The sequence below is a fragment of the Perognathus longimembris genome, chromosome 4 (assembly GCF_023159225.1).
Source record: "Perognathus longimembris pacificus isolate PPM17 chromosome 4, ASM2315922v1, whole genome shotgun sequence".
Classification (NCBI taxonomy): Eukaryota; Metazoa; Chordata; class Mammalia; order Rodentia; family Heteromyidae; genus Perognathus; species Perognathus longimembris.
Window position 1 is genome coordinate 40103199 of NC_063164.1, and position 27385 is coordinate 40130583.

The 27385-nt window shown below is 37.5% G+C and overlaps 1 protein-coding gene across 1 annotated transcript in view; it reads right to left on the minus strand.

The window, feature by feature from the left end:
- Positions 1-6303: 6303 nt before the first annotated feature.
- Positions 6304-27385, minus strand: part of Fam171b (family with sequence similarity 171 member B) — a 58616-nt gene continuing 37534 nt past the window's right edge. Inside the window, exons 2-8 of the mRNA XM_048345127.1 lie at positions 23691-23924; positions 20564-20656; positions 17850-18008; positions 16259-16429; positions 13076-13192; positions 9159-9282; positions 6304-8880 (exon numbers count right to left, since the gene is read on the minus strand). Of these exons, the coding sequence (XP_048201084.1) occupies positions 7536-8880; positions 9159-9282; positions 13076-13192; positions 16259-16429; positions 17850-18008; positions 20564-20656; positions 23691-23924 (2243 nt within the window). The 3' untranslated portion in view covers positions 6304-7535. The remainder of the gene's footprint in view (positions 8881-9158; positions 9283-13075; positions 13193-16258; positions 16430-17849; positions 18009-20563; positions 20657-23690; positions 23925-27385) is intronic.

Below are 27385 nucleotides of genomic sequence, written 5' to 3' on the forward strand. Positions count from 1 at the left end.
AATTTGCACAACATTTCTGTAAGGGATATTTAGTAAGCTGTTAGATCAGGACAGTACTAATGTGACCATGTGTGGAATATAAACACTACCCTCGGTTTTCAGTAAGGCAGACAAACCTCTTTGGGCTGCAGGAAACCAATCTAGGGCCATGAAGTTCTGCAAGTATATTTCTACATTTGGTACACTACTTCATTCAATGAAGATGGGGTCTGGTGGGTCCCATTAATGCTCTGTTGGTATAGAGAGCTAATATAATTACCTGGGTTTCAACATAGGCATCTGTGCATTGAGGTGAGAGCAGTGCTACTGGAAAATACTACTGTGGAATGGACTTCACTCTATATCATGCCCAGGCTGCATCCCAATTTGGGGGGGTTCCTGCTGAATCTTGCATCCTACCAAGTCCAGGAGATATAGTCTGCTCCAGGTATACTTAACCAACCAACTCTGAGACAAATATGGCCATCCACATATATTCTGCAACCTCTGCCTATCTAAAATATCCTGCCAACACAAGGATAGATATCAAAGCTCTCTGATATTAATGTATGTCATAGTGTTAAGAAACTACTTAGTATGATTTCAAGTTTTAAAATTTGTGTCATGGTGTTTTATGGTGTCCACAGATTGGCATGGTTTCCTCTGGGCCCCTGAAAATGCTTCTACTAAGTCGCTGTGGAGGTTCCTGAGTAGGGAGATAAAAGAAGCAGGACCCATGTCTCACAGGCTTGATCACAGCTAAGATCATCAGGCTTGTCCCTGGGGGCTTGCATAAGCATATCCTCCACAATGGCTCTTATTGGAGGCCAATTTGCTTCATTCTATCATTCTACAGCCAACGGAGGATGGAACCATGTCTCAAGACCATTTCAGGCCTATAGCATAAATGGGCATCACTCTTCCTGTGTCCCATGGCTGATGGTTTTTATGGCAAGATCAAGTCCAGACAAGGAAATACCTGTATTCACAGGGTACAGGGAGGGAGGAGGGGACATTTCTGTGTCTGTAATAGGGAATAGCATCTACCAGCCATTAGTGTTCCTCCAATACAAATCCCTCTAGGCCTAGTCTGAATCCCAAAGCAAAGATTTCTCAATTGCTGCCAAATTGTTGTTGGGGATACAAGTTGGGGAGCTCTTTTACAACCTTTTGCTGACATTAGTTTCTCTAATTCTTAAAAAGAAATTAGGTTGTTTTCCATTGAACAAAATCCATTATCATCTATTTAGTTTGTAACTCCATTAATATTTATTGAGTAATCCTTATATAACAAAAGTATTGTGAGAATTAGGGGATTATAGAGTTTTTATCCATAAGGCTTTTAAGTTCTAAAGAGATAAACATAAGCAATATGCAAATATTAGTTCAATGTAAGAATTTAGGACAGACATCATTGTCTAACATCTGAAATCCTAGCTACTGAGGAAGCTGAGATTTGAGGATTGTGGTTCCAAAGCCAGCCTAGGCAGACAAATCTGAGAGACTTGTTATCTCTGACTATCCACCAAAAAGCTGGAAGTGAAGATATAGCTCAAGTTGTGGACCCTTGAATTTTTTTTTAAAAAGGCTAAGAAAAAGCAGAGGTCCCAATTCAAGCCCAAGTTCTCTCTCTCTCTCTCTCTCTCTCTCTCTCTCTCTCTCTCTCTCTCTCTCGCTCTCTCCTCTCTCTCTCTGTCACACACACACACACACACACACACACACACACACACACACACACACAGAACCTACCAGCATATTCATGATTAACTTGCAGGACTTACTGTCTTTAGAAGTAAAAACATTTTGGGTAAATGAGACTTCAGAAGTTCTCTGATTCACGTGGGCATTGTTTCACAAAGGCTAACAGTCATACCATTACATTTCAGATTGGATTCAATAAGCAGCAGGCAGAAAAGTTCCCAGTATGTTTCTGTTGTCACTAATACTTTGCAACATATTCTGAATCGTCACAGAAAAATAAAATGATGGATTAATGGCAAGGATTTTCTTTTTCTTGAGAGATCAGAGTTTCAGAAAACCAATATGAGCTAAAGATCATTAACATGAAAATCACTTTTGAAAATGTTTTCCCCATTTTATCCAAGCGTATGCGTGTATATGTATGTATGTGTGTGTATACACTAACACAGAAGTAATTCTTCCTTTCCCCATTTCTTTTGATGTTGTAAAATAAAAACATTTCCTAGAAAATGAAGAGGGAACAAAAGAAAAACTTCTGAATTATAAACCTCATCTACTTGTCCTCGACATGCTTTTATTAATAGTATTTTTGTTGAGTAAATCATGAATCATATAAAGAACTCATTTGCAGAAAATAGATGTAAACACTAAATAAAAATTAGTAACAATGAGAATATGAACTTGTGTTCATATTTAATGAATACAAGCATTTTGGAAGTTATCTAAATTAGCAATCAGGGTTTCAAAATAGTATTTCATATTCCACATTGCCTAATAGCTATGATTATGCTTTAAATGATGGTGTTTGGGAAAGGTTTTTAATGAAGTCATTCAAGTTTAATAATACCAGAAGCTCCTGGGAATATAATTACCTGGCTTGTTTTGAATCAAGTTGTCTGTAGTTTGTCTAGTGTTCTAATAAGCTCTACGGGGATTACAAACAGTCAATATATAAATTGCAAAACCCTAATCAACTTGAGGGAAAAAAAGACCAACTCATGTGGTCTTTGACAGAACTATCAAGTATTATTCACCAGCAAAGCTAGATATACAGTTCAACAATGGCAAGTTTTGTCAGCACAAACCTCACATGCGAACTTTCCAACAAGATTTCTGTGAAGGTAATTCATCTTCCCTAGCTAACAAAATGTACAAAAACATTACTACAAGATTTTCACAAATACTATAGGTAGTAAAATCTGTAACCCTTAAGTTATTTCAGAAAGATAAGTTATCTCATTTTCTCCCTAAGAAATTTTCTATGTTTATTAAAGTCGTTATTTCCTCGTTTGTAATTTTTATCCAAGTTGAACTCTGATGTCTAGACTAGCTTTCCTGAGTTAAACTCTGAAAATATTTCTATTTTAAAATTCTGAATTCAGTAAATAGAAATATATGGTTCTAAAGTGAATAGAATGTCAAAATAAAGAATATATATAAATATAAAAATTGAGTTTTTCATTATTCTCTATATAATATCATGTTATATATTATCATGATCACCATCCATCTGGCAGCTATGTATCAGAGTGTGATTTGGGAAAGGTTTTCCACGTGAGCTTGTGTTGTCTGTGACGTCCCCAGGAGCCACGTCTTGCCTGATGTGGCTTTGATGTGCCTTTGACGGACAGCAGGCACTAGAGCAAAGGCAGCCATAGCCTGGCTGGCACTTTCAAGGTTCCATGTTAAAGCCTTCATCACAATGTCAATGGAGAGAGTTACCATGGCAACAACAGTATATTTCTAAGTAGACTGAGAACCTAATTCCCATTCAAACCTCTGAAGGTAGACCTAGCGACAGGAAATATCTTTAGAACATAGCAACCAAGATAATTCTAAAAACTATACTGAAGCAGAGAATTTTGGAGACCTTACACTGCTTTTGTGTTATCATTTAGGCTTAGGTCTAAAGTCCAAAGAATATTTTTAAAGAGAGAGTGGGAGACTGTATGTCACTTTCTCACTTAGAATGTAAGTAATTCTCAAAACACTTATCAGATTACTTCAGTACATCTCATTGGGAAGAAAAGAATTTATCTACAACTGTAACACTGAAAATATGAGCTCTAGAGATATGAAATACAAAGAGAAAACAAGTGCATTAAACACAGGTTTATTTTACTAGGGGGAAAAAAATGAATAAAAAGTAATGGTTGGATATTTACTAGATTAAATGTTAATTGATAAAGCTTTTGCATTCTACCCCAAATTAAACAATGCACCCAATTTATTTTATTTCATTATCTTTAATGACCTATTCTTAACATTTTACAAATCTCCAGATTGAGAACAGTTTTCAGCAGTGGGTATAGTAATAACAGCAATAAATACACAGAAGCATGAGATTTCTCTGATGAGAGAGTATAGGAAAGAAACACTTGGAAATAAGAGGGCAAAATTTCAACTCTAGATCTGAAGGGGAAATTAATACAAACTCTTTTACAATGTCATTCCATGGAGAAATGAGTAACCCATAGCTTCACCTTTTGGGGAAATTTTGAGGGGCATTATTCAACCAATAGATTCCTAAAACCCTATGTACTATGTACGGATGCCAGGAGATTTTCAAAGTGACCTGAAAGTGATTGCCCAAAACACACACATGCTTTTTTTCCTCAACATTTGTTATCTTAGTGGCATATTAGACAGATTATAAAAGGGTATAATCTCTATACAGCTGCTTAAAGTCATAAAAATTGGTTCTAAAAAGTCTATGATCATATGTATTCAAAAATACATATAGATGTGCTTTAGTAAATTGATAGCTAATTGACATTTTTGCCTTTAAGACATATCCAAAGTATATACAAAGGATCCACAAATGTTAACCATTTGTAACCAAAATTATTTAGGTTTATATTTGCAAAAACGTGTTAGATTTCAAATTTAAAATTTAAGAAAGTTGTTTATTCTCATTTGTTGTATTCTCATTTAGAGTGGGAGGGTAAGAAAAGTAGATGGCTTCAGCTTTAACCAGGAAACATGTGAACCACTCATAAAGTCACATTTTTTTGATCACTAGAAAAGATAAGTTGCCTAAAATTCCTAATTTAAAAAAAAAACAGCATATGCAGTGTTGTTGTTTTTTTAAAAAAGGTTTTCTTCTCAAATCAAACAAGAAGTTCTAGGAAAGCCCTTGGGATATGAATTCTCCTTTTCCTCACATACAAATGAATAAAGTAACTTGCATACCTGGGTTGTATACCCACATAGGAATGTGTGTGTCTTATTACCAATCTGAGGGATGGGACAGTTTTAAAGGTGGAAAAAATACTTAAAATGTTGAAGACGAGAAGGAACTTTTTTGCTATACAGTTTCTAACCTCATTCCAACACACACAATGTATCAATATATACTGAATTCAAAAACAGGATTAAAACATAGAAAACAAAAAGAAATGCAACATGCAAAATTCATTGTTCCAACATGAAACACTAAGTCTATTTTTTAATAAAAACTGCACATCTGTTTTACTTGGCTAACAGAGATAATGTACACTGAAGAAAGGTGTTATTATATCCTTCTAATAATGCAATCTGTATCAAAGGCACTTCCACAGAGCACTAACTCCTTATTGTATCCCAAATCATTTTCATTCATGTTGTTTTAATCTATTAGTGTGTGTGTCCAACCAATAAAAAAAAATCTCTTCTAATTGTGAGCCTTGTCACTATTACTAAAAAAAAAAAAGCACACAAAAAGTCTATGTATTATCCAAACATTTATATTTTCTGTGGACTGAGTAATATATAGCAAACACTCCCTAAGTCTTTAAGTTCTTTGGGTTAACAAAGGAGATTTCGGAATAATTATAGGAAAATATTATTAGCTGAAGTGTACCATTTCAATTTTATCTACAATTTTACTAAAGCAAATGTGGCTGTTTTTGGTTTTAAACTTTCACCCTATTTATGTGGCTTAAGTCAATATTGCTCCTATGATGAGTAATAATAAAATGAGAAATAAAGCAATTTTATTTCATCTGTTTTATCAAGGAAAAGGGAACAATGCTTCATATATGTGTTTTCATGGAAAATTTAGGAGTAATGGGAAGGGTTGATTTTAATTAAAAGCTTTTAGGACATATGAATAATAACTTCAGAATTGAAGACACATATAAACAGCTAATGAATGTGTTCCCATTGAATTCTTTGCTATTTTGAAAAGCATACTGATATACTTTTAAAACGAAAGAGAGAGGGAGAGAGGAAGAGAGAGAGAGGAGAGATGGAAAGAGAGGCAAGAGGAAAGAAAGAAGGAAGGAGGGAACGAAAGAAAGCAGGAAGGAGCGAAGGAAGGCAGGCAGGCAGGAAGGGAGGGAGGGAGGGAGGAAGGGAAGGAGGGAGGGAGGGAGGGAGGGAGAGAGGGAAGGAGGGAGGGAGGGAGGGAGGGAGGAAGGAAGGAAGGAAGGAAGGAAGGAAGGAAGGAAGGAAGGAAGGAAGGAAGGAAGGAAGGAAGGAAGAGAAAAGGCAGGCAGGCATCAGTGGCTCATGCCTAGCTCAAGAAGCTGAGAGTTGAGGATTGTGGTTTGAAGCCAGCATAGGCAGGAAAGTCTGTGAGACTCTAATTAACTACCAAAAACCCAGACATGAAGCTGTGGCTCAAGTGGTAGAGCACTAACCTTGAGTAATAAAAGCTCAGTGACAGCGCCCAGGCACCGATTTCAAGTCCCAGGACCAGCACAAAACAAAAATAAATAAATTAAATTAAATTAAGTAAAAAATTACAATGCCTGCAAGTGAACATAGGAAGAATTTATGCTTCTACTGAATTGAGAGCATTTTTCTCAAACATCTTACAAATGTACCAACATGTATGTACCTATATAACTGATTTCCTAAAATATTTTTGAGCCTGGGGAAAATGGCCTTTTTTCTATTCATATAAAAAAATGTTTACTTCTTTTATCTCCTCATATTTTGTTAACTTTTTGGTGTCCATAGGAAACATTCATTATCATTATCACTTTTTATATCAAGTTTACTAGCTTTTAGTGACGGAGTTACAGCTTTTGGAATAGAAGAAACACATTAGATTCTTGCCTATATGTGTCAGTGAGCCTTAACATCAAAGTTTTGTTGTTATTTCAGATTGTTAAATTTTCTTTCATGACAACTTAGGTTGCTTCATTTTGAGGGTGGAAGATAAAATGAAAAATAAAAACCCTGCTTTACAACAATCATTTCTCAAATTTATTTTTTTAATTTCTCAAATTGCTATTTATTTTGTGGAGTGTGTGTGTGTGTGTGTGTGTGTGTGTGTGTGTGTATTTAAAGAGTTGGTACCTCCATCTCTTGGTCATCTTACCCATTTTATATGAGTGTCCAATTTACTTTGGGGATGATATGTGCTATTTATTTCACAAAAGCAAATATTGCCTGGTATTTGAAGTCTAACATAGTATCAGTTGAAACATTTATGAAGTCTATATCAAGTATAGGCAGAGGGGGATTTAATCCTAGCATTTCATGTGAGGTTCCTATAAAAGGGTAGTTATCAGGTAGACACATTTTTTAAGAGTAACTTTAGAAATATCCATTTCATTATTTTATTCTCAAGAGAGTCAGTCCCAATTTGGGTGACTGAGCAAATATTTTGTTAAATAATTAACATCTTGATGCTATATCCATATTTTGAAAAGCCAATACTTCAAATGATTCACTTAAAACTAAAAAAAAAAAAAAAAGAATAAGCTGGAAAAAGCATTCCTCAGTGCCTTCCTCTCTGGTTACTGAATTACCTATTTACTCTCCTTGAGACACGACCTGGGACCATGAGTTCACTCAGTCTCAACTTCTTCAGTTCATACTAAAATTTACAACAAGAAGCACAGATGCAGCCACCTTGCGACTTAATTTATGGGAAGTAGAGGGCGTTCCTCTCGCTTCTTCCAGATGTTAGTCTTGCTGTCTCTTTTGGTAAGTGGTGGTGGTCGGCCCCTTTTTCTGGTGGGAGATGTAGTGGCTTCAAAATCTTCAATGGTATTTTTTCTTGCTGAAGACTCTTCCCCAGGGTGCTCCAGGATAACTGCACTCCCTCCTCCATCCAAGATATGCCTCAACGTGGGGTCCTCCGGGGAGCAGACAGTGGTTCCACTCTCACTGCTGCTCAGGTCTAAATCTTCTAAGTAAAGGATCTTGGGCTGATGCATGCTTTTAATGAATGTTTTCTCCCTCTCAAGCTTTCTGTTCAATTGATGCTCATTCATATCCACCCCAGAGTCAAGACTTGTGTCATTGCTCTGGGCTCTCTTTCCCTTTTTCAGGTCTATGAAGGAGTGTCTCACTTGGGCAACCGGCTTTCCATCAAGGGACACAAACCAGGCTCTGGGATGTGGGGAAGGCTTTCCTTTGGACAGCTCCAAGAGGGTCTGCTCTGAAATTCCTTGAAGTTCTGAAGAAAATGGAGTCATTACAACAGCTTCGTTTAGTGTTCCGGGGACAGAGACAGATTCTAATAAGCTGTTGGAGTATCGGCTCCAATCTGAAGTCTGGGATGGCAAACTCTGCTGACCTTCCAGAACAATATCCTCTTCCCTCACATCTTGGGGCTGTGCATGGGAATGCATTGGCATTTTCGGCAATGTCTGTGTGAAGTTCTCTCTGTTTACTGGTTCCATCAATTGGCCGTAGACTAGCTGTCCTTTCCTTGGCAAAGTCGCTGACTTCGCAGTATGTAACTGCTCTGGCGTGGAGAAGAGGTCTGACGTTTGAAGGATGGCAATGGGCTGGCTGTAGATATGCATTAGCTGTTCAGGAAGGTGAGATCGTCCATACATCTCCTCATTACCTGTAAGATACCTCTTCTCCTCTTGAGCATCACCTAATGATGAAGACAGATTGTTGTTGATATGTTTAGGTTGTTTGGTCCCTCCAATTGGCTCCAAAGACTGTGTTGGGTTTCTTGAGTAGTTATTTTGATTGACTGATAGGAATGAAACATCTTCATTGTAGATTTTAAAGTTGTCCCGAGTTTTTACCATGGAAACTCTTTCTTCTCCTTCTGCTTTTGATGGTTCCTTTTTCTGAGGGCTGTAGGAGACGGCATTAAATATCTGTGACTTGTCCTCAGCTTTTAATGCAATTTTGACGGAACTGATGTGATTTATGTGTGTTGTTGATGTTGTCTGGTCTCTTTTGAGGACCTCAAGTTTAGTGATATTTCTTTCTCTTTTTTGTGGAGTACCACACTTATCCCTAGGAGAGAAATAACACGTTATTTAAAGGTTATGATCCAGAAGATTCATTTTTTAAAATCCCACAATACGCACATTATGTTGCTGTTAGAATATATATTTTGATTTCCAACATACATATTTTAAAGAGTATACAATTTACTTTTAGAGATAAACTTTGTAATGCACAGAATATAGTGAAATGATACTATAATTAGATAAAGAATATAATTCAATGATACTCTAATAGATGTGTGTGTTTGAGTGTGTGTTTATACACTTGACTAATGTTGATCTTACCTGCAGTAACAAAGTAGTACAGCAAAAAAACCAATGACAATGACTATTGTCCCTCCTAGTATGGCTGTAAGAAACACTGTGTGGTAGGCAGTTATGTCCTTGGGATCTTCACTTACACCTGAACCTACGTGGTAAAACATAAAGAAAGAAAACATACAGAAAATATTTCAGGAAAAAATATTCAACTATGTTATATCCTAGAGAAGGCAGACTGAATACAAGTACACACTTCTATTGCTTCTTTTCCTACCATGGCACACATTCCTGTCATCTTCCTTATCCTTTGTAATTTCATCAACAGACTTACTTTTAACAATGAAATGTGGACACCTTGAATGAGGTTGTATGGTGTAGTTGTGCCCCTCTTGGTGAGTCATTCAAAACTGTGAACATTGTATCCCATAGAGCCACTATTCCTCCAACCTGAGTTCTGAAATGTGAGAATACGTTGAACTAAACCAAGTTAAGCCCGGCAGTGTTTTGGTCAACACAAAGCACTCATGAGAAGAAAACTGCAAACAGTGCCTGCTATGGCTAGCCACTGAGGTAGGAAGAGTGTTTGCCACTGCATTAATAACTAGATTAGGCCAGAAATTATATCTGGATACTGAGATGCTGCTATATAAAAAGCCTAAAATATGTGACTCTAATCAGGCAGCAAAAAGGAAGGATATTGCTTTGGGAGGTCAAAATCGTAATTTGCGCTGTGTAATAAAATACTTAGTGAAATAAATGGTGAGTGCTATCTCTAACTAATGTGAACTGTCATGTGAGTTGTATTTAAAGAGGTTCTATGCTTTAAGCAACTTGGTCTGTGGTATTTTGTTATGGTAAAATGAGTAGACGGATACAATGTCCAACTCTCTCAGTTTAAAAATAAAAAAATCTAATGCTAAGATAAATAATTAACTACTTCAAATTCATCTTGTTAACTGTAAGCAAAGCCAGACAAACTATCAAGTTATCTTTGTGTGTAGGGTAAAGTATTGCTTTAGTTGTGATCTGCTTACAGAATACACTTTTGAAAAGCACTGCCAGAAGGTATTGACTCACACTAAGTGAAAATTTCATGATTCTATTTTAGTGTACTGCTCCACACAAAACCTTTTCCAACAGGTAAGCTACAACAGAACTTCACTCTGTTTTAGAAAATGACTGGCTTTTGTAATTCATAAAACCCATCATATTTAAGTTAGTTCTCTGAGGCATGTTTTTAGTGCAAGTACATATCTCTATAAAAGTTCCTTGGTTGATTTTTATTTAAAATGAAATAAATTAAACATTCTTTTTCATCAATATTTCATTATAGGCACCAATATAGATGGAATAAAGACAGACAGCTGGCAGGACAGCATGATATTTTGCATCATTTATAACAAAGGTGACCACCATCTGGCTTCCAAATAAATAATCTCACAAGTACTAAGTACAAATCTAACAGGAAAAAAAGAATATATTTCTTGATTATATATAGCTAATGGCTCATATTTCTGCTACTGAAAATCTACATATTTGTTTCACTGAAAAAAACCCTGACCCTAACCCTAACCCATGTTATTTTGCATAGTTTAAAAATCAATTGTTAGTGCAAAATGAAAATAAAACTGTCATTAAAAAACTTTTTCCAAACAGGCACCAGTGGTTCATACTTGTAATCCTAGCTACTCAGGAGGCTAAGATCTGAAGATAATAGTTAAAAGCCAGCCTCAGTAGGAAAGTCCATAAAAACAGCACCCAGGCTCTGAGTTCAAGCCCTACAACTAACCAAAGAAACCTTTTCCAGAAAAAAAAATCTAAGTCTTAAAAATAATACAAACAATAAAGTTACATAATACAATACTGCAAAAAATAAAACAAACATGTAAAATGTACACTCCTGGATTATATATTGAAATTAATTTCTTTATAATTTTTTTAATTTTTCTTTAAGTAATTGTACAAAGTAGTTGCCATTTAACAAAGAAGTTTATGAATATGCCTTGATCAATTAACCTTTTTGTATGTTTATTTGCATTCGGTTGTTTTTGAGACACAGTTGCACTATGTAGTCTATACTGCCATTATGCGTGTGATCCTTCTGCCTCAGTTTCCTCAGTACGGGGAGCACAGGTGCCCACCATCATGCGGGGTGAGACTATTTTTGACCAACATGAAATAGCCAGGTAGGAGCTGCCTCTCACCTGGGGCAAAGCACTTAAAAAAAGGAAAGGAATCATCTCTGACATGGTAGAGAATGGAGGAAGGATAGGCACACTCCCTTTCACTCCCAATCTTCACAAAAAAAATAAGACTAAAAGTTCTGCTTCATTTGTATGTTACATATACACAAACAATGAGACAGAAAGCTGCCAGAAGGCAGAAAGGTGAAAGCCAAGAAACACTGATTTATGCCAGCAAACACCAGAAGACCAGGAAACTATTAGCCGGAAAACCGTCCAACCAGTCTAGGTTAGAGGAGATTTATTTTGCTCATGAAGATTTAATGGAGAAAACACATCATGTTTAACTTAGAAATTTACAGAGTGAAATCAATGTAGGTTTGCAATAGCTAAACAATTTGAAAATGTCAACTATGAAAACAAAATACTCATGTCTTCAGGAATATGTGCAGGTGTCTGTACTGGATTCTTCTTGGTTTGTGGACATCACCTCCCACTCGCTGTCTGTTGAAAATATTGTTTCAATTTTTGTTTGGCCTATCACCTATCTTACAGTGAGGACATCCTATTATCCTAGAAGTTTTCATTCCCCAGACTACTCAAGACCCAAGTATAGACCACCCAGTGTCTTCATCTGTAGAATGTTCTAGCACTGTATGAGAAAAAAATACTTGAAATAATGGAGTTGGCCATCACATAGCAGCCACTCGGCAAAGACAGTCAAGTCATCCTCTTACCTACCCAGGCTCTCTGGAGCTGCAGAGTCCTGCCCTCCAGCTCCTGGTTCTTAGGCCTCCTTCATTCATATATCCCTATATCTCTTTCACCTTTAACAAAATTATCCAAAATGCTTCTGTTGCTGGCAAACAAAACCTATATAGAATCTGGATAAATTTATTCATGAAAAAAATAAGCTAATAAAATATTTGTTTTGAACAGACTTCATGCTTCACACATTCATCAGACATTATAGCTACATTATACCTTGGAGTTCATGGACCTTAATCTTTTCTTGCACACATGAAAAAAAGAAAAGAAAAGAAAATCTGAGATAAAAAGATAAGAAGCTCTATCCAGAGTCACACAGCTAGTAAGTATATGCTATTTGTTTTTCTCTTAGGAGAATTCAAATTTATTCTATCAGCAGGCCCAGAGGAGTTCCTCCTCCAAACTCTAAAAATGCTCCTGCAGAATTACAAAGTCTTTACAGGGTTACATAGTGCAGTGGGACTCCCAGGGTCATGCTGGTTGCCAATAAATGAGTGTAAACTAGGGGAGGAGGTTGCTTAGACAGGAACAAGTTAGGGTCTTGGCAAGAGGTCTGCTTATAGGAGGAGAACCCAGGATGTCATGCTATATAAGAAATTCACAGCCATTACATTGATTACAGTTTATTTACAAAAGTGGCAGGTGGTGATTAAGCTCTTCTTGGGCCAGTTATTGCTGTTAGATCAATTGTCCAGTAGGGGCATTCTAAGAAGAATAGTCACACCCTGGAATGGCACCAGCAGGGAGTCCTGTCTCAATTCAGGTTTCTGTGCCTAATGTGCCAAGTTCCTTGACATTCCCCCACACCCCCGAGATGCTTTTTCTAGCAAGAATGGGCATGGATCTTCTGTGGGATTTATCATACTGAATCTGGAGCATCTACAGTTTGATGGCCTTAGCATACACTTAAAATAGGATAAAATAGAAGCCAATTGGTAATTCCAGTATGTCTGGATTATTTTTAATTACTAAGTTGCATTTTCACAGTACCTCTAGATCCTGGAAGTGGAGCTGCTATCCAGTATCCCAGATGTGGTGCATCATAAGTCCAAACTAAGTGATTGTTATATTCTTTGACCATTCCCCAGCCATGATTTACCCAAGCACCTAAAAAGGAAGGTAAGTAATTTTTTTAAGTTAGTTATGCATCTTTTATACTAATAGTAGTTTGTTGATAGCAAAATAAGGATACTGGATCTAACCAGCACCATCTTGGCCACCTGGTGGATGATAAGGAATTGGGTTTAGTTGCCACCATCTTGTCTTCAAGATGGAGGAATGTAAAGTCTCATCCCCAGGTGAAGGGTGGCCTGAGTTCCTAGAGGCAGGGGTGGGGACTTGGACAATTTGACATTGGGCCTATCAGTCCTTTGCCTTGAACTCATGAGACTCTCTGTAACTCCCTGTGACCCCTGCCTCCCTGCCCTTAACTGTATTTAGGCCTGGACCAGCAGAGGAGCTATGAGGTCATACCTTGTGTCTCCTGTCTCCTAGCTCTCCTCTGGTCAGCATGGGTCCCATTTCAGCCCTCCATTGGAGTTGATCTGCTTGGTTAGTGTTGTTTGTTCTGCTCTTTTCTTTCTTCCTGCTGTCATGGCTCAGTTTTATAACACTGTTAAGTGTAATTGAGACTGCAAGTTTCCTGGGGACCTGTGTCTACCTGCAATCATTGGGTTTCTAATAAAGACTTCTGATTCAACCTCTCAAAATGTGGTTTCTCATGATTGAATTCCAGTATCACAAGTTGTCTTTTTAGTATGTGATTAGTGAAGTCAGACTTCAAGAACTACAGGAAGGTAGGTCAGTAGAAGAGCACTTGCCTAGCAGGCCTGGAGTCCAGTGTTCAATTTCCAGCACCACCAAAACCAGGTATATATACATACATGCACATGCGTATACATATACTGATTCATTAACAAATGGTTATCTGTCCCTTGTGCTGGGATTTTGATCAAATACTTACAATATAGGTCTTCTGACCTTATTAGGCTATTAAGCATTGTAATGTAAGTATGGTGTTTCTGGACTAAACATTTTAAACTTAAAAGAATGTTACCTATTCCAATAAAAATTTACCCTCTATAGAGAAAAGTTTATTTTTAAAAAACTTACATGTGTGGGGCTGGGGATATAGCCTAGTGGCAAGAGTGCCTGCCTCGGATACACGAGGCCCTAGGTTCGATTCCCCAGCACCACATATACAGAAAACGGCCAGAAGCGGCGCTGTGGCTCAAGTGGCAGAGTGCTAGCCTTGAGCGGGAAGAAGCCAGGGACAGTGCTCAGGCCCTGAGTCCAAGGCCCAGGACTGGCCAAAAAAAAAAAAAAAACTTACATGTATGAACACTACAACAAAGCTATTTAAGTTTGATATATATTTTTTAATTTAATTTTTTATTGTCAAGGTGATGTACAGAGGGGTTACAGTTACATACATAAGGCAGTAAGTACATTTCTTGTCAAACTTGTTACCTCCTCTCTCACTTTTCTCCCACCTTCCCTCCTTCCCAATCCCTCCCCCCTGAGTTATACAGTTACTTTACAACATATTGTCTTATAAGTATTGTTCTTGCATTGCTCCGCCTTTTACCCTTTGTCTCACCATTTTGATGTTCCCCTTCCCTTCCCTAATTCACATAAATGTATTTATATACGTTTATTGTAGCAAATTATGTATTTCAAATACAAAAATGGTATTTTACTTCTGTTTATAATTGATACACTTATATGTATTTGTAGGAAAGAGTATGATAATTTGATAGATGAATGCAATAACTAATATAAAAATCAGGGCAGTTGCCTGGGAATATGGCCTAGTGGCAAGAGTGCTTGCCTCGTCTACATGAAGCCCTGGGTTCAATTCCCCAGCACCACATATATAGAAAACGGCCAGAAGTGGCGCTATGGCTCAAGTGGCAGAGTGCTAGCTTTAAGCAAAGAGAAGCCAGGGACAGTGCTCAGGCCCTGAGTCCAAGGCCCAGGACTGGCAAAAACAAAACAAAACAAAATAAAACAAAAATCAGGGCAGTTAGCATTTCTATTTTTTTCTAACATTTATCATTCTATGTGCTGAAAATGTTTGGACCTGTCTAGTACTTCTGATTTTTATCATTCCAGCCCATTATAGGGCTGGAAATGTGGCTTCATGGTAGAGAGCTTGTCTAGCATGCATGAAGCCCTGGGTTCAATTCCTCATACATAAACAGAAAAGGCCAGAATTGGTGGTAGAGTGCTAACCTTGAGCAAAAGGAAGCTCAAGGACAGTGCCCAGGTTCTGTGTTTAAGATCCAGGACTGTCATATAAAAAAAGAAAGGAGAGGGGAGGGGAGGGGAGTAGAGGAGAGGAGGGGAGAGGAGGGGAGAGGAGAAGAGAGGAGAGGCACTGTTGTTTACTTTCATGAAATTGACACATCTTTCTGAACTGAATTAAGCTTTTAGATAAGCTCATATTACCTACTAAAAAATCCTGAGCATAAATAAATATTTTATGTGCCAGTCCTGGTGGTTGAACTCATGGCCTTGTATTCTCACTTGGCTTTTTCACTCAAGGGTGATGTTCTACCACTTGATCCCGAATCTCTATTTCTGGCTTTTTTCTGGTTAATTAGAGAGGAGAGTCTCACAGACTTTTCTGACCAAACTAGTATCAAACCGGGGTCCTTGGATCTCAGCCTCCTGAGTAGCTAAGATTACATACAGGTGTGAGCCATCAATGTCTGGCTTTCATTAATTTGTTAAAAAAAAAAATCTTTCAAAATTGCTGCCTCCAAACACAGAAGGAAGGCAAAGTGGTATTTCTGGCCCACACATCACCATCATTTGCCCCATTGTAATGCTACTTTAAGCTAATTTGGGTCACTAACAAAGAGCATTATATTGTAAGGTTACTGAAATTTATTTTTTTATTTTTTTACCATTCCTGGGCTTGGACTCAGGGCCTGAGCACTGTCCCTGCGCTTCTTTTTGCTCAAGGCTAGCACTCTGCCACTGAGCCACAGCGCCACTTCTGGCCATTTTCTATATATGTGGTGCTGGGGAATCGAACCCAGGGCTTCAAGTATACGAGGCAAACACTCTTGCCACTAGGCCATATTCCCAGCCCCTGAAATTTTCAAGACAATGTACTCAATCATTCAAAAGAAAAATACTCATGTTATGTTCATCTTGCTAACATACCTGTGTCCATATCGAATGCCCAAGCAGGTATGCGATCATCCCCATGGATGTCATCCGCATGTAGCAGAGGGAGTGAAACTTGAATGGAGCCATCCACCTTTAACTCCTTCCCACCAGAGTATATTTTCACACATATTGCAGCAAGAGGAGTCAATTCAATGCTTTCAAAACCTAAAATGGAGGACAGTTTTTCAAAAATCATGTATAAATGGAGAATGTATTTTAGATAATAAATTAGTATGAATCTAAAATATCTAGTTCTTCTAGTTGAGCAGTATTATCCATTCTCATGTCAGACATCAGTAGAGCCATATCTAGGATATTTTATTAGTATCTTTTGTAAAAATTTTATTGTCAGGGTTACAGTTACATATATAAGGTAGTGAGCTCATTTATTGTCAAACTTCTTAGCCCAGCCCTCATTTTTCTCCAACTTTTCCTCCCCCCACCCCACCCCCCCAAGTTGTAAAGTTAATTTCCAACATATTGTCTTGCGAATATTGCTGTTGCATTGGTTTACCCTTTGTCCTTTGTCTCACCATTTTGATGTTCCCCTTCTCTTCCCTAATATACAATACCCAGGGTACCAAAATCAAATATAGTGACAACAGGGGATAATCCATAGGAACGACAAAGGAAAGAAAAAGGAAATAATTTCATATAACACATTATTTTTAAGATGTAACTTCAAAGTAGCTCATAAATGCAAGCTCAAGAAGACAGCATTGACAAATTATCTCAGTCATCTCACTTAAGAACTTTGGAACCCAACTGAGTACTTTTGGGAAAAGGTACATCCATAAGATCATAGCCAAAGGCTATGTAGTTCCTCATTATCAATGCAGGTGCAACATCTGGCCTTTTTTCTTCCAAGAGTATTCCCATCAGTGCTAGAACCAGTAGACCCACCTGCACTCCTCATGTAGAAAGCACTCTTGTTCAAAATACAATGTTTAAGGGGCAATTATGGCAATGAGACATAAAACAACCGAGAAGACATTTCCATTAATTTAGAATAATGTGTGCCAATGACTGCATTCTTTTAATTTCCATAAAAAGGAATCACTTATAAATATTCCAACCAATTTTTATTTAAAAAGTGGCACATATTCTCCAAAACTTAAGTGAGAATTAAATTTCTAATAAGAAAATATCTAAACAAATTTTGAGGAAAGATTTATGTGCTGATGTTTCTTATAATTATTACATATCAGAAGACTCTTAGGGATGAGGGGATATCAATGACTCCAAGAGATCAGGAATTATTCCCAGTTCTGCTCCCTACCACATACAGAGCTCTGCTTTTTTACTCTTAATCAACATGTGGGGAAAGAATTAGCTGACTGAATTAAAAGAATGAAATGATAACATCTAAACTTTTTCTATAAAGTAATCACAGAAATCCAAGAAAAGCACTAAGGTAATGTGCGCAAACACCACAACTAAACAAACTCTGATCAGAGTTCCCACTGATGCCTTTTTCTTATTTAAGGGAAAATAATATCAGCAGTATCTGTAAGCAATGCAGATTAAATTTGTTTTTGTTCTGTGAAAAAAACAATTATGACACTATATAAAAGCTATGAATTACCTGGTTTGTTGAGAGTAAGTCCAGTTGTATACAGAAAATTGTCCACTTTCAAAAACTGCTGTAGAACTGTGAGATAGCCAGTAACGTTGCTAATGTGATGGTTGTCAGGAAGTTTAATTAAGGCTTTTGAAAACTGAACACTTGGTTGAGATTTGGCATCTGGAAAAAGGAAATCTCATTAAATGAAACAAAGGCATGTTAAGCACTGACATTTTACTTTAAAGGAAGTAGCTACAATTATTTCTAAATGTTGTCTAATGTACTTCTAATTTTTCTAAATCTCATATAATTATTATTTTAAATTCAGAAAGGACTGAATAAGAAACTTCCCTGACTTTAAACTAAACAAAGCATCTTTGCAAAAAGTCTGCTTGAGGTCTGTTGCCCAGAATCTCTTCATCCTTTCTTGGATTTCACTTTAAGGGACCACACACTGACCATTTTTTGTCCATGTGGCTCACTTGGGACTTCATTTCTGTAATAGCAGTGGAGTTGACAGCACTGGCCCAAATAGGCTGAAACCCATCCAACCATCTCACTATTCTCTTAGCCAAAGTGATTTGCTCAATAATGGGCCTTGTCCCAGTTAATAAGATGTACTGCGATTTCTCTGGATTTAGCAGGCACTTTCTTGTTTACTCCAATCGATTTTATCTAAGCAAGTATACAGCCAAGAGTTTCAATAACCATTTGTGACCAAAAATGAGAGCTTCTTAGAAAATGAAGAAAATGCTCAGAGAATGGAGCCAGGCACAGTGGCTTATTCCTGTAATCTCTGCTACTCAGCAGGCTGAGATAAGGAGAAACACCATTCAAGGTAGCTACCCCAGGCAAAACAGTTTGCAACACCTTTTCATAGTCAGTTAAAAAAAAAAAACTGCAATCATGAAGGCATGATTCAAGTGGTAAAGTGCCAGCTAAGTAAGCAAGCTGGAAAGCATGAGGCTCTGAGTTCAAACCCTAATGCTAACAACAGAAAGAAAGAAAATTAAAAAGCCAAAACAGCCATGCACTAGTAGTTCACACCTGTAATCCTAGCTACTCAGGATGCTGAAATTTGAGTGTACTGATTCAAAGCCAGCCCAGGCAGGAAAGTCCATGAGACTCATCTCCAGTTAATTACCAGAAAACTGAAAGTGGAGCTGTAGCTCAAACTGATAGGGTACTAGCTTTGAGCAAAAGAGCTCTGGAATAGTACCCAATAACTGACAAAAGAGAAAAACTAAAAGAAACAAAAATTTCCTACAAGTGAAAAATATGTGCTCTTTGCAAAACATCTTGTTGAATTTATGAAGATTTTGTACATTCCTAGAGTTATAATTTGTCCTCTTCCTTTTTACTACAAACATATTAACATGCATTTCATACATTCTCATTGTATAAAATGATCACCTTCCTGGTCAAATATTTTGTGGAAGTTAAAAAGTGAAAAAGTAGATGTATCATTATTATAAACAGCCATCCTTTCACACTTGCTTTAACCAATAGGTGGCCTCTTGGGGAAATAAGGGAACAAAGGAAGTAACTGAGGAACTCAGAGACTTCATGATGTTTTCCTGGGCAGCAGCCAATGTGTAACCAGTACTGTCAAGAGGAATGAGCACACTTCAAGGCTTGGTATGGTGGCAAAAGCATGGCACGGATACACCAATCCATGTCAGGCCAGCAGCAATTATGATTCCCAGCTGGGTTTGAAGAAGCCAATAAAGTGTTCAGGCTATGCCAAACAAGACTGGATCAAATAAAAAAAAAACACACTAAAATATGACTGTGGAGAAGCAGATTTCATCAAAGTCTTAGCAGCAGGAATCCCCTTTGTGGACGTGTGGGTCTTATTTACTGTGCATCCTTCCACATATAGCTCTATATCCTCCATTCACCAGCCAAATCAGCAGTTCAAAATTCTGTCAAATGCTATAGCCTTACTCAATATATTACTCCAAGATCAATCAAGTGCTAGTTCAACTTTTCCCCAACAATTGGAAAAACATATTTTCAAGAGTAAAGTACTCTTAATAGCTTAAAAGTAAAAGTGCTTCCAAGTGAAGAGCACTTTTTCACAAGCAGTTGGTCATTTGTAAAGCTATGACTGGTTAGGTGGTAAACAGGTGACAGGTTGCCAGAGGTTCCTCTAAGCACCTTTAAGAGGTATGGGGAGGTAAAGGGATGTCTGATCATTCCTTTGTCACCTTGGTGGTGGGTGAAGAGGAAGTGGAATCAGTCACCAAAATAAGGCTTCTTTGTGCACTTTCGCTTGGAGTGTACAAACAGGGTAAGTCATGGCTGCCCAGTAACCACATAACTACCCAGGGTTAGGCCTCTACCACCAATAGCAAGGCTAATCCAGGAGGGATGGCTTCCAACTATAGCATTCCATAGGTCACCGTGACCATGAGTTCTGTCCTTTCTCTCTTTCACCAGCCATGAATGTCCCTTGTGAGAGATGTGATTACACAGAAGGACAGACAGAAGTAGTTTACGTAATTCCAGTCATCCTAAAGTGAAATATTTCCATGGAAGAGGGTAAGTGACCTAGTAAAAGAACAGTCTTAGAGTACTATAAGGACCAGTTTAGAGTCAATTACAGTCAATATCAATCATCACTGCTCAATTCTGATTTTCCCCAATTCTGAATTTCTCAATTACTATTGAGATTGATTCACATCCATAAAAACCCCTGTATTTTCTCATTTAAAAAGAAGGAATGCACTTACCAGCTAATTTTCCAGTAATCAGAACAGTGTCTTCAAATAGCCATATATTTGCTTGGCTTTGCGGGAACAGGGAAAGGGTAACTGATGAATAAACTGTGAAATATAACACAGTTAAAATACTGAATGTGGGGGACCAAACTGGGGCAAATACAGTTCTGCTACTGGAAGTCCAAAGTTACAGGGTAGAGGAGCAAATCGCTCAATGAGAAGAGCAATGTAAAACAAAGGAAGAATGAATATAAAATATGATTGGATTGAGGGGAAGAAAAACACAATAAAAGTTACCATCTTACTGACCTTTTCCATTTCAAATAATAGTTGACACCACGCTAACTGATGATGGGTTATAACTTGGCCTTGATATAAATAATCCAGTTAACTGCCTGAACAACCGTTATTTTTTATGTAGTTATTTCTAATTTAGTTCTCAGGACTGTTTTGTTTATTTTGTGCTGCTATTGAAGCTTGAACTCAGGGCCTGGGCACTGTCCCTTAGCATTATTGTTTAAGGTTGGTGTTCTAACTCATGAGCCACAGCTTAACTTCCTGCTTTTTTGTGGTTAATTGGAGATAACAGTTTCACAGACTTTCTTGCATGGGATGGCTTTGAACTGAGATCCTCAGCTCTCAGTCTCCTGACTAGCCAGGATTACAGCCACGACACTGCCTTGCAAGACTTTTTTTTCCCTTCTTTTCTTCATTGACTCAAAGCTCCTCAGGGAAGATTACACCTACTCTTCATTTTTAACTTCCCACATAGAACACAAGGCGCTTTCACAGTATACAATTTTCCAAGTGGCTTACCGTTGGCAGAGGTGGAAACTAAAACTGTAATGCAGTCACTGTTGAGTAGTAATATGGAATGGGCTAAACCTGCCAAGAAGAGTAAGTGCCTGGCATAACCTGTGAGATGAAGAAGTGCAGATCTCCTGAAACAAGACTAAATTATTGCAATACCTGGAATCCTAGAAGTTGTGACAAAAGACCATTGTAGCCAAGAACAAATGAAACTGAACCAATCCTATGAATAAAAAGTTACCAAAAGTAAATGTTTCCACATGGTATCACCCTGCTACATGTAGGTAAGTGTTTAGTATGTAAATAGCAATAACACAGTAATCACAAATCTCTTAGAGGATAACAAGTTGCACGGAAGTATATTTAGTATTATGTGACATTAAAATAAACATTAAGGGTAAAATACAAAATGTATCTGATGATGAGAGATAGTAAAATGAAATACACATTTATTCTTTCTGTAGAAAAAAAAATGGAGTTACCAAATAAAACATCCATTTCAGAATCTAGTAACATTTAGACTCGTGGGTTTATTTAAATTGGAGAGGAGGTAGTAGAGTCACAGCATGGATTTCAAGATGATATATTCAGTATTTCCTCAGTCACAGGTAGCTTAAAATGGGGGGACCATCCTGACAACTTTTTAAGGCTTCAAAGCCAGAAGAGAATCTATCTGAACCTCACTAAAACTTATGTTCATATTTCTTTTCACTTAATTCTTTTCTTACTGTAAAGGGGATGTAAAATCCACTGTGAAAATGTTGAGAAACACAAAACAGGATTTAAAAAATTTACAGCGATTGTAAACCACTACCAAGACAAACCACTAATAATATTTTAGTATAATTCTTTATTGACATTTTTTTCATGTAACTTGTTTTTGCCAGTACTGGGACCTGTGCTTATCAATGTATAATAACCCACTGCTTCCTTCTGGCACTTTTCCCCTTGGTCTTTTCTTTTCTTTTTCTTTGAGTGAATGGTTTTGCTTAATTCCTTGATCTTTTTTTAAAGTTAGCATTTAAACTATCCATTTATGTCCAGCATCCCTATTATGACTTTATTCACTTTCCATTTTATTTCTTATTACAGACTTACGTAATGGTTCAAGAATTCAAATGTTCCAGTATGAAACCTATTGATTTCCAAAATAAGAATCATCATAAGGAAAAAGGAAACTAGTTAACTCACATATTAACCTTCAAGCAGTACTTTGTTATTTTGTACAGTACATCCTTCCCATAGTCCAATCAATCCCTCTACATACTGCCAATGCTTTCACTACATCCTTATCTCCCCTGTCCTTCCATTCCCTCTTGTATCAGGTGTTGTTACCCAGACTCCTGTCAAACTCCTTGGTCAAGCTCTCCAGATGCAGTTTAGCCCTCTTGATGGCCAGTAAGAGAGCATACATGACACTGCTAAAAAAAAAAATAAATAAAAATAGAAATAAAAATAAAAAACCTAGGTTCTAAAGGAGGCAACTGAATACTTTTTAAATAGGTCCTTTCACATCTACCCAACCCTAATTTCTTAGGAACCCTTCTGGCATACCAGTGTGTCCAGCTCCCAGTGCTACTTGAAGACAAGCTCATGCTCAAGGTCCCTTTAAGCCTCTGTAGGAAGAAAATAACTCCCTAATCCCTGTGATTTAAAGGTTTGTGTCTCCCTAAATTAATCAGTTGAACTCCTAACCTCCATGGTAGCATTATGTGGGGCCTTCTAGACAGCAATTAGGTCAAGAGAGCAGAGCCTTCATGAATATGGTTTGTGCCCCTAAATAAACAAATCAGTTAAACATGGCACCTTGACTCCTACCTGTAATCCCAGCATTTAGGAAGCTAAAGATTACAATTTTGAGGGCATGCTGGTCTCCTTAACAAAACCCTGTATTTTTCAGAAAACAAAAAAGGGAAGGGAAAGGAAGGGAATGGAAGATTGAAAACAAAATAGATTCCAAGGAACTCTTTTGCCAATTATACCTGTAAGGTCACCGTAGGAAGGTACGAGCTACAAAGCACAAAGCAGGCCCTCAGCAGACACTGAACCTTCTACTAGAAACATGATCTTGGACACTCCAACTTCCAGAACTATGAGAAATGAATTAATGTTATTTATAAATCACCCAATTTCAGGTGGTTTTTCTTTACAGTAACCAAAGGGACTGTGTTCTTCAAACTGGATCTCCCTTCTAACCTCTTCATAAGGACTTCCTTTATAAGTTAATTAAAATTTCCAATCTCAATGCTCTCTTACAGAAATAGATGTCCCCAAACCAAGGGGGAATCATTTACCTTTAGTGAACATGTAACACTGTTTAATTACTTACTTGGCATTCTTCCAGTCTTCCAAGGCAGAGGTGTCAACACGTAGCCATCTTTATAAGCAATGATGGTTAAGCTGAGGCCTAACTTATAGGGCACTTTTATCAACACTGCTCCATTATTTTTAGTTACTGTGGAGTTGGTCTTTGTGTAGTTTACAAATACTTCGACAACTGCTTGACTCAGGTATTGACGGCTGATAATGTCATTCACCTGGACTTTGAGCATAAACACGGACACTGGAAGAGAAAAAGTTTAGGAATTCCTTGAGTGATCTTGAGAGTATCTCACTATGTTTGAAGTGTTATTAAACACGTGGGAATAGCAGGCATACTGTTTTTAAATTTGGAATATGTATATCTATGGATGGACAAATAAAAAGCCAAGAATGTTCTAATAAATTCATTGCCATTTTTTCTGAATAATTATTTATTTATTGTTAAAGTAATGTACAGAGGGGTTACAGTTTCATACGTAAGGCAGTGGGTACATTTCTTGTTCCTAAAACTACTTACACTTGAGTATTTGTTATTAATAAGTAAGTTTTCTGTTACTCAATTTTTTCCTACCGATTTAAGAGAAGAATTAAGACTAGACAAAACAAAAAGGATTTTTCTTCCTCAAGAAAATGCATTTCTACTCTGTCTTGTTTATTCTAATGCTATCAAGTTATGCAGATTTAATACTAATTCCAAACACAGTTTAAGACCTAAACATATTCATCTTAATAAACTTAAGAGTGCATAGCTAGCACCTTTATTTTCTTCTATTGTCTAGGAAGCATTTACAAGTATACAAAATAACCAACATATTTTTGTCTATAATGTCAGAAAGCTGTATGCCTTGATTATATGAGAAACATATATTGGAGGAAAGGAAAATTAAGGCTGATTTTTACTTAACTCTTTGGTCTTACTCCTCAAGTATAAACTTGATAATGGGCTCACTGGATTTGACATTGGGCTCACTTGATTTACAAATAATTATGTCTGGTGGAAAGATAACTTATACTGTCAAGAACTTATGTAATTAAGCACTTAACATAATTTTATCAAAGAAAGCATGTTAGCTTAGAAAAAAATCCTAGTATTGACTAGGTTCCAGTTTTGCTAACATCACCAGTATGCCTTGTCTGTTCTAAATTTGTTAAATAAATCTTAAATTGTTTTTGCATCATCTTTAAAATATTTTAAACACAAATAAAACCAATTAATAAGCTTTCAGTGCCAGCAAAGGTAAAGTTCAAATAAAAAAAGTTGATCTTTCAAGAGTCCAAAAATGAGGTTTAATATTATGCAACTAAAATTAACTAAAATATCTTACTGTGAAAATGATTGACAAGTTTATTCTTTTTTTTTCTTCAAATTTTTATTATCAAACTGATGTACAGAGAGGTTACAGTTTCATACGTTAGGCATTGGATACATTACTTGTACTGTTTGTTACCTCGTCCCTCACACCCCCCTTCCTCCTCCCCCTTTCCCTTTCCCCCCATGAGGTGTTCAGTTCACTTACACCAAACAGTTTTGCACGAATTGCTTTTGTAGTTGTTTTTCTTTTTTTACCCTGTGTCTCTCAATTTTGGTATTCCCTTTCAATTTCTTAGTTCTAATACCAGTATACATGGTTTCCAATATACTCAGATAAGATTACAGAGATAGTGTAGGTACAACCACAGGAAGGTGATACAAGAACATCATCAATAATAGAAGCTACAGATACACATGGGACGTTGAAAGTAGTTACAACTGTGATATAACAATCGTTTCCATAACATGGAGTTCATTTCACTTAGCATCATCTTATGTGTTCATAAGGGTATAGCTATTGGGCTCTTGTGGTCCTCTGCTGTGACTTGCCTAAACCTGTACTAATTATTCCCAATAAGGGAGACCATAGAGTCCATGTTTCTTTGGGTCTGGCTCACTTCACTTAGTATACTTTTTTCCAAGTCCTTCCATTTCCTTACAAATGGGTCAATGTCATTCTTTCTGATAGAGGCACAAAATTCCGTTGTGTATATGTACCACATTTTCCTGATCCATTCGTCTACTGAGGGGCATCTGGGTTGGTTCCAGATTCTAGCTATGACAAATTGCGCTGCGATGAACATTGTTGTGCTGGTGGCTTTACTGTGATTTTGTTTGTGGTCTTTTGGATAGATACCCAAGAGTGGGGCTGCTGGGTCATAGGGGAGTTCTATATTTAGCCTTCTGAGGAATCTTCATACTGCTTGCCACAGTGGCTGAGCCAGTTTACATTCCCACCAACAATACATCACTGGCTATAAAAGAAATGCAAATCAAAACAACATTGAGATTCCATCTCACCCCAGTAAGAATGTCATATATCAAGAAAACCAACAATAACAATTGTTGGAGGGGATGTGGCCAAAGAGGAACCCTACTTCATTGTTGGTGGGAATGTAAACTGGTTCAGCCACTCTGGCAAGCAGTATGGAGATTCCTCAGAAGACAAGTTTATTCTTGCATGACATCAATCAAAAAGAAAAGTGTCCCCTGACCACCCCTTCCCTTCCCCACACAAGCCAACCATGGCCTCAAACACTTAGGAGAAGGAAGCCTACAAAATTGTAATATACATGACATGATGGGCCCCTAAGTTAAATGTAGTTATTGGGTCCATATTACATTAAAACAATGATTGCAAAGGACTAGTATCTGCTGCTCAAAATATTACTCAGAGCAACACAACCCCTTGTCCTCTAACCAACAGAATTTATACAAAATACATATGGTAGTGAATGTACCACAGACAGAGTCAGTCAAGGGCTCAAATTTTGAAAAAAATAAACACAGAGAAAATGGTTGCTAGAACTAAACTATAGGAGGAAGACTGTGAGCTCCTACTCATTGTGATATAAGCCCTATACTAGTCCCTCTCCTCCCACTCTGATATCAGCAATGCCCTGGATACTCTCTTCTCACTATGACATCAGCACTGTACCAGTCCCTCTCTATCAAGTGTGACCTCTCTACCAAGCACTGTTGTCTTTCTCCTCTAGCCATGACATCAACACTGCTCTAGTCTCTCTCCTCCCAAAACATCAGCACTTTCCTACTCCATCTCCTCCCTCTGTGACATAAGCACTGCACTGCGCCCTCTCCTCCCACTATGATATCAGCTCTGCCCTCTCCTCCCACTGTGACATGAGACTGCCCTAGTCCCCCTCCACCCAGAGACTAGTTGGTGCAACCTCCTTGATTGACATGTGAAGTCTATTATAACTTTCTGTGAAGTGGCTTTACTATATCCAGCTTCAGTTCTTTCACAATTCTCTTAATTGAGCACATTAAATGATATAAAGAACAAGTGTAAATAGGAGTTCATTTTTTCAATAGGCTAGTCTATGTTCTTTGTTTGTTTGTTTTGTTGGTTGTGGGGCTTGAACTCAGGGCCTGGGTGCTCTCCCTGAACATTTTTTGCTCAAGGCCAGCGCTCTATCACTTTGAGCCAAAGAGCCACTTCTGGTTTTCTGGTGGTTAATTGGAGATAAGAGTCTTATGAACTTTCCTGCCAGAACTGGCACTGAACCACAATCCTCTGATATCAGCTTCCTAAGTAGCTAGGATTACAGCTATGAACCACTGATGCCCAGCTCACATTCTTAAAAGAGAGAAAAGAAAGTTTTGTGGCTCCTGTGGCTTTTTTCTTGCTTTGCTTGTACCTTGTTCAATTC